The following is a 16,175-nucleotide window of genomic DNA, read 5'->3' as shown; positions in this document are numbered from 1 at the left end:
TGTAGGTTGTAACAGTGTGGAGAGGAAAGCTGTTGCTTTTCGAGTGATGCAGGGAATGAAACTGAGGTTTGAGTGAAGCTGCTAAAAGACATCTAATTTCCAGCTGCATGCCTGGGCATACTTTTTGGTGGCTTTCACTCTTTCTTTAAGCAGGAGACTTATGAGTGGCTCTGGATGTGTGGCCTCTGGCTCGGATTGCCCACCTGCCTCAAAAGACCTTATTTCCACCTTTTTGTTTTTTCCAAGCTACCTTGTCTTTTAACAGCTTAGGGCAGATTTCCACTGGGGCATCTGCACTGTTCTGGCAGATTCTTGAAACATCCCCAGGAGAATCAGCCATTTGCAAGAAATAACATTTGGGAGGAAATACATTGTTTGGGGAAGACATAGGCTTAAAGAAACTACCTCCCTGAAGCATTCCTATCGTGTCTTTTGAAATAGTGATGTGAAACTTAGCAGTTTTGCCTGTGTCAGGGATGGAGCATTTTGAAACGCTCTGGGGAAGGAAGGGAATCATTTGGCTGATTCAAGAGTTTATAGAAAGCCTCATGCTCTAATCATACTATAAAGCTTGTTATTTTGGCAGATGAGTTCTCCAAAGATGCCCGTACAAAGCAAATTCCTCCCTGGGAGTGCAGGAATGAGCTAGGAAGGGGTCTTCCCTAAACTGCTGATCCTGGTAGTTGTGATCTGCTCTGTGCCCTGTGCAGGACTGAAGAGTGGGGCACTCACCATGCTGCGTTAGTGGTGTTTTCCTTGCCTTTGGTGTTCAGGCTTTCCTGGGGAGAGGAAGGAGTTGGACTCCAAGAGCAATAGGAAGCAAGCTGGTGTAGGGTGGGCAGTGGAGGGAACTGCAGCTCTGCCACTCCCCTTGAGTTCCAAAAGTAATGTGGTTATCCTCAAAATAGTTAAATGAGAAGTAAATGGTTAAGCTTTGTGTCAGCTTAATTTGTTCTTTCTGGTTTTAAACAATGAAGGTAGGTAGGCTGGCTGGGGGGGAGGGGGACATATTTTTGTGACAACCCTACCTTACCTGGGAAAGGTTTGTATTTCTGATTTTTTGCTTGATCAAGTTCTCCCATTCTCTGCCTTGTCTTGTAGCTTTCCCTCCTCTTAGCAACAGGTGATGCCATTTTGGTGCTTATTAAAACCACTGTCATTGTCTTCCTTCATTGAAGTTTGTGTTTCTGTGATATCTGCATTCCAGAAAAAATGCACGTAGTGAGAAAAACAGTAGATTAAAATGACTGATCAGAACTGTGTTTAACCTTGAAGGCAAATCTCTAGATTTCTCTCTTTCACTGTTCTGTTATCTCCAGTATCCTGCTACTGACTCCCCACCAGTTGGCCAAATGCCTTACTTGCCTGTGGACAGATGTATGTCAGGGGACTGTATTAACACTAAGAAGCTCAATTCTAACTTTGATCAGCAGCGCTATGTTTAAAACTTAATTGAAAACCTATCATGAATTACACAGTGTATTACCTAGTGCATAGCCCTTGGGTAGCAACAGCTACAACAAAGTATTCTGCCATTTAAGTACTAATCTGACAAAAGCAAGGGACTATAGGGCTGAGTTCGTGTGGCCTCATCTGTTTTATTTTTCTTTAGACTGACCATATGTAGAAGAGCTTTTTATTTTTTTTAAACAAATTTTGCTTTGACTTGAGTATACATAGAAGGCTGCATGTACGTTCCTAGAAAGAAAATAGCAGGAGGGAAATCTGCAAAATGGAGTGTGAGAATGAAGAACAAGTAAAATGTAATTTAGGAAAAAGAAAGTGCTACCAAAGTACCATGCTCAGGATGCTGATAGGATAATGACAAAATAACCAGGATCAAGATCCATGTTTCATCTCCATTCAAACACTGAAACAGCTTGCTCAGTGACTGCTTTTGTTGCCTTTGTTAAAATCCTCCGTAAACTTACCTCTCTTTCATTTGTCGCAGACAGCCAACTGTTGCCTGGGAATAACTTCACAAATGAATGCAACATTCCTGGAAACTTCATGTGCAGTAATGGACGCTGTATCCCAGGGTCCTGGCAGTGTGATGGGCTGCCAGACTGCTTTGATGACAGTGATGAGAAGGAATGCCGTAAGTGACCATTGCTGTGACCTTAACATGCTTTATATCACAAGGCTTGGCTAAGTAGTGTTACTGGTGTGTTCCGTAGTGTGTGTTAGGGAAGTAACAACTGATGCCAGTTTAATTTAGATCTTGTTAGAAAAAAATGCACAGGCTTTATTATTTCAGGTCTTTAAGGTTCTTTGGTATCCAACATAGTTTCTTTACGTGTATGCTTTACAGAGGTTTTCATTACACTTAAACTGAATTTATAGGAAGCTTACCTTTCCCAGGATGCTTCCAAGATATCATTAACTTTCCTTATGGAGCAAAAGGAAAAAAGAAAAGTTTCTTTCAAATTACCTGAATAGAAATACCATGTGTTGTTAAATGCTCTTGCTTTTTTAACTTGATTGCCTCTACTTTAACCCCAATTACCCATCCGTTTTAAGTAAGGGGGCTTTAATAACTGTGCTGTGGAAATCTCCATATATAGTTCTGCTTTAAGCCAGTGAGCTTTGCTCACTTTCTAAAGCATTAAAAGTATCTCTGTGAAATATCTAATGTTTTACAGTCCTTATAAGGCATCAAGCTCGTGTAACAACATTGAAGACAGGTTAATTTAACTGGTTTTTTTTTTTACTTAAATGTTAACATCTTAGGAAAGAATGGGTCTGTTATTAGGATTGATCTTTGTCATGCATATCTGTTTTAACCCTAGCAGAATTTATATCGGTGGGAGCTTTGGCAAGAATAAAAATATCCAAAGCTCAACCTGTACCTTTCAGTGAGATGTTCCTGATGACAACAGCTGTGTGACTCAAGTTCCTTATTACTTGGCTCCTGAATAGACTGCTGGCATGACTTTGGGTGTGCTGTTTCTACTTCTTAAAACAAGCTGAATGATGGCACTTCTTGGTATTTACAGGATGCAAACCAGGAGCTTTTCTGTCTCTAAGAGTGTTGTTATCATCTGCCTTGCAGAAATTGTGTTTCACCTGATACAATTAGATGATTTTTGTGAAGATTTCCATTAACCTTAATGAAGATTTTATTAATGAAGGCTGTAGTGGGTATTTATCCAAGAATCAGTGACAGGAAAATATGCTTTGTGACTCTGTTCAAAAATTTCCTTACCAAAATCAGTTGAATTACAGTCAGTAATAAACATAGTAACTGACAATAAAATATAAATAGCTGTAAAATGACAGTTCATAAGAGCTGTTCTTGTCACGACAGACTGAAATAAACCTCACTGATCTAGGCTATGCTGCAACCATGAATTTTAAGTTTCTGCAGAATTGTCCTTTGTCGGGTTTTATATTTAAATACTTTTAGCCAGCTTTCTGGATGAGCATCCTTTTGTTCCTACACAGGTCGATGGAGATAATTAGACTCTTCTTTCCTCTTGCTATACATCTATCTGCTATCTGATGACCCTCACAAATGGAAAATTAGCACAGAAAAGAGACTTGGAGGGAGAGCAGTGCTATCCTATGCTAGCCTGCTGTTGACAGGTCAGATAAGCCAAAACAGAATGCAGATAGTGCTCATTTGAGTCTCCAAATCTATAGTGTTACCAACCAGTCTTTTCCATCATAAAGTAATCAGAAGTTGGATGGGCTTATACAGCCCAAATCTGTTAGATTTGTTCCTAGCTCAGAGATAAGGCATTGAAAAGCAGCCGTATAGGTATAAAACTTTTTTTTTAATCATTTTAGGCTAGGCTTTGTTACCTTTCTTCTATCTAAAGGCTCTACTTTCTAAAACTTACCTTGCAGCAAAATTAGTCCTTTGTTTTTTGCTGTGATTTTGCTTTGCAGTAGCTGAGCAAAGTGGAGACAAAGCCATAGGAGTTGCATTAGCAGCATGAGATGGCTGAGTTCCCAGTGTGTTCTACTCTCAGCTGTACTCTTAAGTTGCTTTGCCTGTGATTCCTCATCGAGTAACTATTTCACACTGAAAGGTGTTAGACTTGCTAAGAAGTGTTTGTGTGTGAACAGGAGCTTGGTTACAGGATTCATTTGGTAGTGTAGATTGGTATTGTTGCAAAGACGAGTATGCTGTATTTTGGCATGCTCACTGAGGCAGTTTCGTGCACGTGTGTGTGGTTATGTGGAAAGTCTTTCTCTTTTGGTTTGTCTTATAGTTGAATGTGGATGTACAGCAATATTTTATCAATTCCATTGCTGTAGGATCTCATCCTGTCTGTCCCCCTTCAAACAGGAGAACTTTAAACTTGTGGTCTGGTTCTCATTTTTTTCTGGCCTGTGAGTGGCAAAGTGATAGTCTGGGTGTGAGGAAGAAATAAGATGCAAAACAGAATTACCTGCAAGTTGTCCATTCATGTCTTGTCTCTTCCCTCTCTTCCTTTTGTCCCTTTTTTGTCTCCTGCTTTGCAGGAGCATTGTTTTTAACCATGTCCCTTTGCCTGTGGGCTTTCTCTCCATCTCCCCTCCGTCTCCCACACTTGCCAGAATCCATACTGTCTGTCATCTTCTGTGCTTTCTCTATGCTCTGACCTGTGATCAGTTTAACATTTCCCACACTGGTTGGCTGTATGCTGTTATTGCACAGAACATTTCTCATACTCTTGCCTTCTGTCATGGTGATGTGAAGACTGAAAAATTTTATCTGGTTTTATCTGGGGAGGAGGGGTAAGGAAAGGCATAGGAGGGAGAGAATAAGCTGAGACGGTGACTCCACATTGTTGTAAAGAAGGACTACTACTTGAAGCAGAATCTTTCTTTTGTTTTTCCTCTAAGCCACTTATTGAGCTTGAAAAAGAATTAATTGACCATAGCAATGTGAATGTTTTGTGAGTACTTCCAGTTGTCTATAGTTTGAGTAATCTGCCATCATCAGTGTATCTACCAGCGGAGAACTCTTTTATAGTTCATCGCCCCCCTTCTCTTCTGGTTCTCATCTGTTGGGTTGCTCATCAGCTTGTGTAGTCCAGTATCTGTCATGCACGTTTTTTTCAAGTGTTACTACTACTACTGCTTTTTAGCCGTGTAGATGATTTATAATGGAAGCAAACTCTTCTTGACAAATGCAGAATCTTTACCAGCAGGACTTTCATAGGGAGCTTATAGATATTGATTGCATAAATCCTAAATCCTGCACTGGTTGCTTACCACCAGGCATTATATATACCTGGGGTTAGTGCTTGCGCTGGTCAGGTTGGGAGCTGCATGCTGTGAGCCACTCAGTTCTTACTGTTGTCTGATATGGAAGAGCCAAAATGTAACAAAATAGAGAACCTAAATGGAAGGAGCCTAGAAATGGGTGCTTGCATGTTTCAAAACATTTTGAGGGAAATGCATTATCTTTAGTGCTGACCTTTATACCTACCTGTTGACCTATTCCTTTGGGACCAAGAACCGCATCTTGCTGTTGGAAGGATTCACTTCTTGAGATTTAAGAGTGCGCTAATGTTCTTAGTTAAGCTTATAATCTACTCTGTCATCTCTGTTTCCTTTTTCCTTTGCTCTTTGTACATCTTCGTATTAGATTATTACAGAGAGAACATTGTGAACACAGAATGGCTGTTGTCAGTAATGAGCAGCAGCTAGTGGGGAGGTGGCATGTGCTGCCTTTGTCAGCTAACGAGCAGCAGATGGTGGGGATTCAGAGCATGGCACATCATCCGCGCTAAGTGCCTGGCATGACAGCGGCCAGAATTAGAGACATACCAAATACCCAGGAGCCTGGATTTTCCTTCATTGCTCTTCTGAGAGCCATCTCTTATGTGCCAGATTTGTATGTTCAGCTATGAGCAGATAGTGGCACGCAGCGAATGCAGTGACTAACTGTGTTAATTGAAGGGCTAAAGGGTGTAGACTCTGGCTAGAAAAAAATGTTATGCAAGGATAGCCTTGGGGCAGTGTGTTCTCATGTTAGAAACTTCTCTTTCGCATATGTTTCTGTTTCCAGTTGTCATGGTTGCTCATTCAACACAAACATAAAGGTAAACCAGGTTTTTGAATCAACGTTAAAAGCCGTGATTGGCGTATATAGATGTCTGAGCAAGAGGGCATCATCCGTGCTTGTAGGAATGTGCTGCCAACACACTTCTGCACTGGCTAGCAAGAGATGGTCTGTAGGAACATCTGGAACTGTGGTAATAAAAAGCTTGTTTCATCACCAGCAATGCATCGTCATCAGACCTTTCCCTGATTGTCCTTCAGACAGAGTCTTTATGAGCAAGTCTCCTCCATGGGGTAGAATGTCTTCATTAAATGAAGTGCTGCATGAAAACGGTCCATTTTAATAAGGATTCCCCAGGCAGGTATTGAAGCCGCCTGCCAAACAGGCTTCCACTAAAGGTCAGCTTTGTCTCTTTTCCTGAGATGAGACACGTGTGCTTGCAGGGAACCCAGTGCAATCAGAACTGAAGATTTTATAACATCTGCGTTATACACATGTATGATGCTGGGTTGCACTCAGCATGGTGGGGTGAGCCAAGATTTTCTGCAGTCTCACACCAACACACTCTCATGGTCCTGAGCACTGTGACTCATATTTGGGCAGTCTGAGAAACCAATTTAATCCAGGTGTCTAGCAGATCTGGTAAGACCATTTCTGTTTCTGTAACAGGGAACTGGAGCCCCTGAGGCCCTATCCTGGTGACAAATACCCTAGCAACTCCTATGTCTGGTAGGCTGCATGCTGTAGTGCAAGGATGAAGGTGTGTGGTGGGAGCGCTTTCTGATAGGTGTTGTTATGGTTGTAACCATGCTGGTTTTGCAAGTATTTTTAACTGTCTTTGCCAGGTTAGTAGAATAATATTTGAGATAGTATTGCAATTACTTGTTCATTGCTGATATGTTTGCATATTAATCTTTGATTTCATCTTCTCTTATGTGTCTCTTAACTTTGTTCTTGGTTTTACCCTGTAGAGTTTGAACTGTGTGTTTATATATAATAAACATGATCTGTTTTTTCAGATTCCATTCCGTGTCTTATCTTTTCTACGTTTGGGTATGTTTGCCTTTCCATTTAATCCATCTAAATGCACACGGCATTTTGTATAAATGCTTTATAGTCTCAAAAGACTTTTTAAGTCTTCTGGTGTCGTCAGGATGTGAAGTGACGGGGTGGGAGACGTGGCACAACTAAGTTTCCCTCATTCAAAGTGTTTGTATCTGCAGACTTTCTCTAACTCTTTGTTGACCGTACACTGGTGAGGAGTTAGGCTGGATTAGCAGTATATTGTAGTTTGAAATTACAGCCCATAGTAATCATTTTTACGTTTCTCCAGGGTTTGCTGTGCCTCGCTTTCCTTATTTTTTCCATCTCCAGTATAAAAATTTCCTACCAGACAAATGTTTACTGCTCCCTCTGGTGTTCACTTGCAACAGGTGTCACAGCTTGACACGTTCGGTAATGGAGAGTTCACATGAAAGGGTTCATAATGATCAGTTACACACAGACAGGGATGAAATATAAAGAGCCTTTTCACATGAATGCTAAATGAAACCCACGCTCTGCAATTAGTAGCCTGGGTTTCCTAGATTATGTGAAGAATATTTTCCTGTGCTCTAAAACCTTTCATTTGGGAAACTGAAACTCTTGGAGAACAAAGGTGGATTAGCTAGGTTTTCTTCTTCAGGTGCATTTTGACTGACAATGGCATCCAGTTTCTACAAAAGAAGTAGTTTTTAAGAACTGCATGTGTTAAAAGCTTCACAGCGTCAGAGGGCTGTAAATTATTTAAAAAAGAAAAAAATCCCACTGAAACTGAAGCTATATCTGGGGAAGTTAGGCTGTCATTGGAGAAGCTCCTGAGTGCAAAAACTCCTACACTGCCTGGTGTGGGCTTCAGTAGGAAGGAGGTGGATTGAGTGGGGACCGCACCAACTTCAAAGCCGTGTCATAAGTCTGGAAGCCTCAGATAAGGACTGTCAGACTACCTTGTCCTTCCCTCTTTGATGCAGGGTAGATTTTAGAAGAAGGTCTTTAGATTTGTTGCTGTGCGTTGCTTTAAAAAAATAATCATGGGGTTTGCCCTGAATCAAGAGCGCACTTTGAGTCTGCTCTACACAAAGCTCACAATCTGATATTATATTAAAGGCACATTATGTACCCATGCTTTTCTCTTTGTAAGTGCCAAAATTACAATGGAGACAAAGACAAAATTTATTCATAAATGGTCATTACTGATAATCCCAATTGTTCTGGTGACAGTCTGAATTTAGATATGTCCTCACCTTGCATTACATTTTGCTGCAAGAGTAGTCAAATTCATGACTTCCACACTGCTAAGAATAGGTAACCAGATCTAGAAGCCACTTTAAAAGACAGAGAGAAAAGGTCTTGTAGAGACAATGAGTTCTGCAATCTCTATAAGCTATTTAATGACTGCTTATTATGATAGTACAGTTATTACAGCTGAAGATATTTTGCTTGGGTTTAACCTCTCAGCAGGGTCAGTCTAATGAATGGCTTTCATGTACAGGAACAAAGGGCACAGGAACTCTGGCTCTTATCCTTTTAAATACTAGGCTTTCTGTTCAACAAGCAGAGCTCAGTGCAATGAAGAATGAGATGCAGTGTTTTTTTAAAAAGAAATGTCTGCTTAATTCAGAAGAGATTGTCTAAACCAGCTGAGATCTAGAAATACAGCAGTGGGCCAAGACCTGGGCAGGATTAATCCTACCCATCAGTAAAGATTACTGACTTTCAATTGTTTAGTATATCGTGGCCCCAGAAAATTATTCTTAAAGCATCGATCAAAGCACGGTGTTGACTAAGGCTAATGTTACAGAAGATGAGGGGCAGGGTGATATTTTCAAGAGATGCTTTCAGATTCCTGGGATTAAGATCCTGCAACAAGTGTAAAGGTGGAGGCATCTCACCTGCTGCAATCTGTTGCTGCTAGCCAGGTGCACTTTTAGCTTTGAGAAATTTCCATTGCTGGTGTCTGGTAAGTTGTATTCTCTCTTGCTAGCTAAAAGCTGATAGTAGTGCAAACTAAATAGCTGTGAAGTGGTGGTGTATCAAAGCTCACCACATTTTGGAGAAGATAAATAAGCAAGTAAGGAATACTTGCAAATAAGTGATTTAGCAACCTGCTGCTTAAAAAAATATTTAAAAAACCTCCAAAAAATCACATCAAAATAACTTTTTCACATTTGAGGATTTTACCTTATGATTGTAACACGATTTGAAAGTACTAGAGCTGCATCTCTAGTCTTTAGTTCATCAAATCTGTGTCTGCTGCTTCGGAATTGTAGAGTGGCTGTGATAAGGCTCACAGTACTCACAAGAGGCTTGGGTGGCTGTGAACTTTGGTCATTGTCTGCATGTAGTTTTGGAGATGATGACAAACCTCTGCTGCAAATGGATGTATCCAAAGACAGGTGAATGGATGATGGAAATAACCGAGCTAACCCCCATGAGCATGAAGGAGAGTGATGCAGGCATAACAAACAAGATAAAGGCATAGAGATAAATATAAAAGCAGTATGTTAAAATAGTATAATTACAGCAACTTGAATGCTTCATGACTCTTGAGTCCCTGCTAAAATCTATGTGAAATGGTGGAAGTGTGAGGCTTGTGGCATTTTTTTGAGAGTATGATCTGGGAATTTGACTCTGCTTGTAAATAGGACTAACAGCCTACCTTTGTGGTGTCCTGCCTTACACTACCTCTCTATCTAGTGCATTTTAAATGCCTGCAGAGAAAGTACAGGACTGTAAGAAATCACAGAATCTCGGTATCACAGTTGGATGTGATGTAGTGAGCACTGCCACTTTGGACCTCACACCCTGAGTCCTTCAATTTAAAGCCTGCTCACTGAGTTGGACAGCCTCTGCCAAAGATTCCCTTGCCTCTTCTAGACAGGTGGATTCCTTACAAGAAACCTATAAATAGGGATTATTTTTTATGTTGACTACTTGGGGGTGTGTGTGTTAATATATGGAATGAGAAAATCTGACAGCAGGGCCAGAATTTAGGAAGAGAGAAGCATTGTACAGAGCTCAGATCCCGGAAGGATCATGGCTATGAAAAGCTGCAGTCAAAATAGACTTTGTGTATTAATATTAATGGAGTAAACATCGTCATGTGCTAGGATTCCAGGCTGTCAGGTGTTGTGTAAGGAACAATCTTACACTCCACAAAATCAGTCTTTAATTGTCTCATTTATAATCCACTATAATTTGTATAAAAAACTAATGAAATTAACACGTCTTTTCTTTTCCTAAATAACTAGAGTATACAGCAGAAAGCTAGGAATTTCTCAATAAAAGTAGTTGTATGTTTTGTAGTAGCTGTACATATACACATGGAATACCTCTGGACTTCTGTTCTTCTATTCACATCTTAAAATCACTGAGTGCTTTTAAGTCTCCTTTTGTGTTTCTTGCTGCCTCCTGTCATTTCCTGGTTGACCTGGAATATTTCTTGCAGGTAGGTAACAAACATCAGAATTTTTAAGCTAAGCTGAATATTAAACAACACCTGAAACGAGCGTCTGCTTAATTGGGAAGATGCTGTAAGCCAGCTGCTGATCTTTTTGTCACTTACTCAGATGACTCCCTAACTTGGAATATCAGACTGGAATTAGCTCTTGTTTTCACTCATGATTAAGCAACCAAATACTTAGTAGTTAAAATAAGTAATTTGTAATTAAGTGACCGTGGTGAATGTTTCATTTGAAGCTCAATTACACATGAGTAAGGGCAAGAGTAATAACTGCTTATGTTTGATAGCTTTTTATGCAAGGAGATCAAGAGGGTTTGTGGTGCTAATTATTTAATCCTCTTGATGGGGGTCAGAAAACACCCCAGTTGGAGAGCTTGGAATCAGACAGGTTTAACAGTTGGATGGAATCAGTGGCAGAACTGAAAGAAAAAGATCAGGTAGGTAGTATCCCAGGATGGAGTAAGGGACTGTAGCCCATGAGGCATGCAGATGTCCTCTGAGGAGGGCTGCCTCTGCTACTGAAATCCCTTAAGAGTGGTGTTCTGTCCTACCTGTATTCATCCTGAGTAACTTAACAACTCTGAAGTTGTGCTTAATTTGTGTGGTGCAACAGCTGATTTCGAATTTGTCCTTTTGTATGATATTATTGTTTGGGTTGTTTAGGGAGTAGTAACTTCTAAAACACTTCTTTTAGTGAGAAATTGCTTTACTGAATGTCTGAAAAACAAGATTTTTGTCTGTGCTCTCTTCTGACATCTCATCTGCTTTGTGATGATTTTGAAGGACTGAAACATAGACTCCTAGATCATGGAAGATTACTTTAAGGCCTTACTGTCTGTCCAGAGGTAAAGGCCACTGACTTGTAATTCAGCTCCAAAGTGAAGTAATTCAGTTTTCCCCTTTTCTTTTGAAGAAAGCAGTTTTCTCTTCAAGGCAGTAGAATCCATTGACTTTTTTACTTTAGCGTTGTCCTTTCTCTCTTACTGTTAACTGTAGTGTAAATACTACCCACGTAAGTGGGTGATAGTTTTCTGTATTGGAGGCAACCTCTGATGTTTCCTAGAGGGCTAATTTCACTAATTTAAAAAAAATAAAATTAGTCCCGTTAAAATAAATCAAATTTTAAGATGATTTTCTCTGAGTTTACATTAAACAGTTTATGACTAGCAACTGTTTCACCTGCCTGGTTAAACAGGGAGTAAAGGAAAGAGCGACCCAAGGGCTTTCTGTAGGTGCAGCGAATGCCCTGCAGTTGTCTCTGTTTTGTATCAAAACTCATTACATTAAATAACTGTCTTGTTTTGAATTGGAGAAGTTCTGGCATAGTAAACCGTTGGGTGGATTTTATACTGGGAATGCAACTCGAAGTGCTAAGCTTTTTTCGAGATAGGAAAAAGCAAGCAGAGGATGAGAGGGCGATCTGACTGCAACATCTGTCACCCCACTGATCGCCAGGGTTGATTCGGCTGATCTGGCTGGCTAGGCAGGTGTCCCATTCCTCCCTCAACGCTCCATGTGTGTCCCTCCTGAAACTGTGTGCTCGGTTGAAGAGGACAGCCTTTTTTTTTTTTTTTTTACCCCCCTGTAGAGGGACCTGGACAGGCTGGAGAGTTGGGCTGATTCCAACAAGATGAGGTTCAACAAGGCCAAGTGCCAGGTCCTGCACTTTGGTCACAACAACCCTCTGCAGCGCTACAGGCTGGGGACAGCGTGGCTGGAGAACAGCCAGGCAGAAAGGGACCTGGGAGTTTGGATTGACAGGAAGCTGAACATGAGCCAGCAGTGTGCCCAGGTGGCCGAGAAGGCCAATGGCATCCTGACCTGTATCAGGAACAGTGTGGCCAACAGGACCAGGAAAGTGATTCTTGCCCTGGACTCAGCGCTGGTTAGGCCGGACCTGGAGTACTGTGTCCAGTTCTGGGCCCCTCAGTTCGGGAGGGATATTGAGGTGCTGGAGCAGGTCCAGAGAAGAGCAACGAGCCTGGTGAAGGAACTTGAGCACAAGTCCTATGAGGAGAGGCTGAGGGAGCTGGGGCTGTTTAGCCTGGAGAAGAGGAGGCTCAGGGGAGACCTCATCACTCTCTACAACTCCCTGAAAGGAGGTTGTAGCCAGGTGGGGGTCGATCTCTTCTCCCAGGGAACCAGCAGTAAGACAAGAGGGTATGGTCTTAAGCTCTGCCAGGGGAGGTTTAGATTAGATATTAGGAAGAAATTCTTTACAGAGAGGGTAATCAACCGTTGGAATGGGCTACCCAGGAAGGTGGTGGATTCTCCGTCCCTGGAGATTTTTCAGATGTGACTGAATGTGGCACTTAGTGCCATGGTCTAGTAACCACGGCGGTAGTGGGGCTGGACTTGATGATCTTGGAGGTCCCTTCCAACCCGGCTGATTCTATGATTCTGTGATTCTCTGTGTCGTTCTGCAAGACAGCCCTGTTCCAGAGCTCTGTGAGCCAGCAAGTGGTGCATTTGCCATCTGTGCTGAGGCAGTTGAGTGACTGTAGGTAGCAGTGGCTTCCCCACTGGGAACTAAACTGAAAATACTGTAGGGTCCAAACAGCAATTAACTAACCCAAAATAACTAAGTGTTAACAGTTAGGGTTTATAGCAGTTCTTGGGGTGAAAGGCATCATATCCTGGTGCCATCCTGCTTGTGTTATAAAGTGTTGTAAAATCATTCCTTCTTTTGTAAAATAAAGTTAAAACCTTTAACTCTTTCATGTAAAGCCATAACTGAAATGCTGCACCTTGCCACGCATGCATCAAAAGAGTCTGTCTGATGCGGCTGTGGCATCTCTCAAACTAAATTAACAACTGCAGAGAACTTTAGGGTGGTTCATTATCAAAGTCAGGAAAATGCTTGTGGCTCTGCAGTAATGCAGCATCTGCACACAACAGTTTCTGTCAGGAGAACTGCTCTTGTCACATGCAAGTAATCAAGTTTTGATTACTTGAATAAATCATCATCAGTTCGGTTGAGATGTTTTGCTGTGAAGCAGCTTAAAGTTGTTTTGCTTGATTGCTACTTGGAGAGGTTCGAAGGCAACAATTTGAGTTCAAAGATGCTAAAGTTCTGTGCAGTTTACTCCTAGCCGTAGGCTGTCTAAAAATGAGAGCTCTTGTATTTGATGCATCCTGTCTACTCAGTCCAGATTGCAAAATAATTGAGAAATATTTCAAAATAGAAATGTTTGTAAAGTTAAAAGAAGGAAATAGGCTTGTCCTACTGGCCACATCATGTTGAGTGCTTGTTGTGTGCTGTCTTTGCATGTTGCATGCAGTAAAAAGTGCCTAGTTCACTATAACTAGGTGTGAAATGCTGGGGTTGTGGACTAGCTGGTTCAACAGTAACACAGTCATAGAATCATAGAATGGTTTGGGTTGGAAGGAACATTAAAGAGCATCTAGTTCCAACTCCCCTGATATGGGCAGGGACACCTTTCAGTAGACCAGGTTGCTCAGAGCCCCATCCAGCCTGGCTTTGAACACCTCCAGGGATGGGGCATCCGCAAGTTCTGCAGACAACCTATTCCAGTGCCTCACTACCCTCACAGTAAAGAATTTCTTCCTTATATCCAATCTAAATCTACTCTCAGCTTAAAGCTGGTTTTTGATTGCCTTGTCACTATATCCCCTTGTAAATAGTTCCTCTCCGGCTTTCTGGTAGGTCCCCTTCAGCTACTGAAGGGCCACAATAAGGTCAGTCCAGAGCCTTCTCTTCCTCAGGTTGAACAACCCCAACTCTTTCAATCTTTCCTCATGGGAGAAGTGCTCCAGCCCTCTGATTATTCTGGTACACCTCCTCTGTACTCACTCTAACAGGTCAATTCCCTCCTGTGCTGAGAACCCCAGACTCAGACACAGCACTCCAGGTGGGATCTCACCAGAGTAAAGGGCAGAATCACCTCCCTCAACCTGCCAGCCACTCTGCTTTTGATGCAGCCCAGGATGTGTTTGGCTTTCTAGGCTGCAAGTGCACATTGCTGGCTCATGTCCAGCCTCTCGTTCACCAGCAATCCCACGTCCTTCTTGGCAGGACTGCTTTTGGTCCATTCATCCCCCAGGCAATATTGATACTGGGTGTTGTCTTGACCCAGGTCAAGTGCAGCACCTTACACTTGGCCTTGTTGAACCTTATGAGGTTCCCATGGGCCCACTTCGCGAGCTTGTCCAGGTCCCTTGGATGGCATCCCGTCCCTCAGGTGTGTCAGCTGTACCACTCAGCTTGGTGTCATCGGCAAACTTGCTGAGAGTGCACTCAATCTCTTTGTCTGTGTCATTGATGAAGACATTTAATAGCACTGGTCCCATAAGGACCCCTGCAGGACACCATTTGTCACAGTTGTCCGTCAGAGCATTGAGCTGTTGACCACTACCCTCTGAATCTGACCGTCTGACTAATTCCTTATCCACAAAATAATTCACCCATCAAATCTGTCTCTCTCCGGTTTAGAGAGAAGGATCCTGTGGGGGGACTGTGTCAAAGGCCTTACAGAAGTCCAGAGAGATGTTATCAATAGCCCTTCCCTTGTCCACTGATGCAGTCACTCCATCACAGAAGGCCACTGGGTTGGTCAGGCAGGACTTGCCCCTGGTGAAGCCGTGTTGTTTGGCTATCCCAGATCACCTCCCTGTATACCAGGTGCCTTAGCACAGCTTCTCAGAGGATCTGTTCCATGGTCTTCCCAGCACAGAGGTGAGGTTGAAGGGTCAGTAACAGTTCAGTCAGAAATTTTTTTCCCTAAAGATTCATTAACAACACTGTGTCTTGGCTTCTGTAAGAAAAAACTTAACCTGTTCTTAATGTATAATGCTTCTGTTTAAGCATTGTGGCACTACAGTGGGTCACAGTAAAATTGTACTGTGATATCTAAACTGTTGGTTAGTATCTACTTAGAGTTACATATGACAAATTTTTTTCCAAGAAGTTGGGCCACAGCATCTGTCCTGGCTATATTCCTCAAATATATAGGCCACAACTGCAATTTACTTGTAATTGTTACTGATAATTATAGAACACGTGTGATGTCTTTGCTGCTCCATCTAGGGAAAGTAAATCACCTGCCAATCGCAGAAGATCAGTTGTAACCTGTTATTCAGATACAGAGTTGTTGTAGCCAAGAGTGTCAAAGATGCTTTTATTTAGGGGGGTATCTGTATACAATATAAAGTTATACACAGTATATGCCAAATCTGGTTTCTTTTCCCTTACTATTGTGCATCTCTGCTGAGAAATAATGTGTTATAATTTTCTAAAAATAGTACTGGATCACAGTACCCTAAAGATAGCAAAATGTTTTTCTGTTAGTGCCATAGAGCTGTGCCTGCAAACTGTCACATCTTCAGTGGAGTGTACTACTGGTCCTGATGGAAAGTTGCTATTTTTTTAGACACTTGAAGGAAGAGGTTTGAGAGGATCGGTTTCTGTGTAGCATGAGTGACTTCATGCACTCACACCTACAACTGCCAAAATAGTTTCCTTGAACTTAAGCAAAGCAACCTGGAGGAAACATTTGGCAAGCTTGTACTGTGGCCAGCAGTTCTCTGCCGCCATCTTCACCATTTGCTTCCTGCTTGAATTTTAGGAGATGAGAAGAATATTTTATTGAAGAGCAATTTCTTCCCATGGGTAATGGAGTCTAGAGGAGGTTTCTCAAGTGCATGGTAGTTCACTGA

General features: G+C 41.8%; 1 protein-coding gene across 2 annotated transcripts in view; it reads left to right on the top strand.

Annotated features, from left to right (window-relative positions):
* The first annotated feature begins 1,953 nt into the window (after nucleotides 1-1,953).
* LDLRAD3 (low density lipoprotein receptor class A domain containing 3) overlaps nucleotides 1,954-16,175 on the top strand; it is a 74,758-nt gene continuing 60,536 nt past the window's right edge. For both annotated transcript variants that reach the window (XR_003527536.1, XM_027642489.1), the window contains exon 1: nucleotides 1,954-2,098. Coding sequence is in view for 1 of the 2 variants with exons in the window: in XM_027642489.1 (XP_027498290.1) it covers nucleotides 2,011-2,098 (88 nt within the window). In the remaining variant the exon portion in view is untranslated. The remainder of the gene's footprint in view (nucleotides 2,099-16,175) is intronic.

Source organism: Corapipo altera, unplaced genomic scaffold (assembly GCF_003945725.1).
Source record: "Corapipo altera isolate COAL_440 unplaced genomic scaffold, ASM394572v1 23b, whole genome shotgun sequence".
Taxonomy (NCBI): Eukaryota; Metazoa; Chordata; class Aves; order Passeriformes; family Pipridae; genus Corapipo; species Corapipo altera.
Note: the sequence above shows the minus strand (reverse complement) of the source record. Positions and strands in the feature narration are given on the sequence as shown.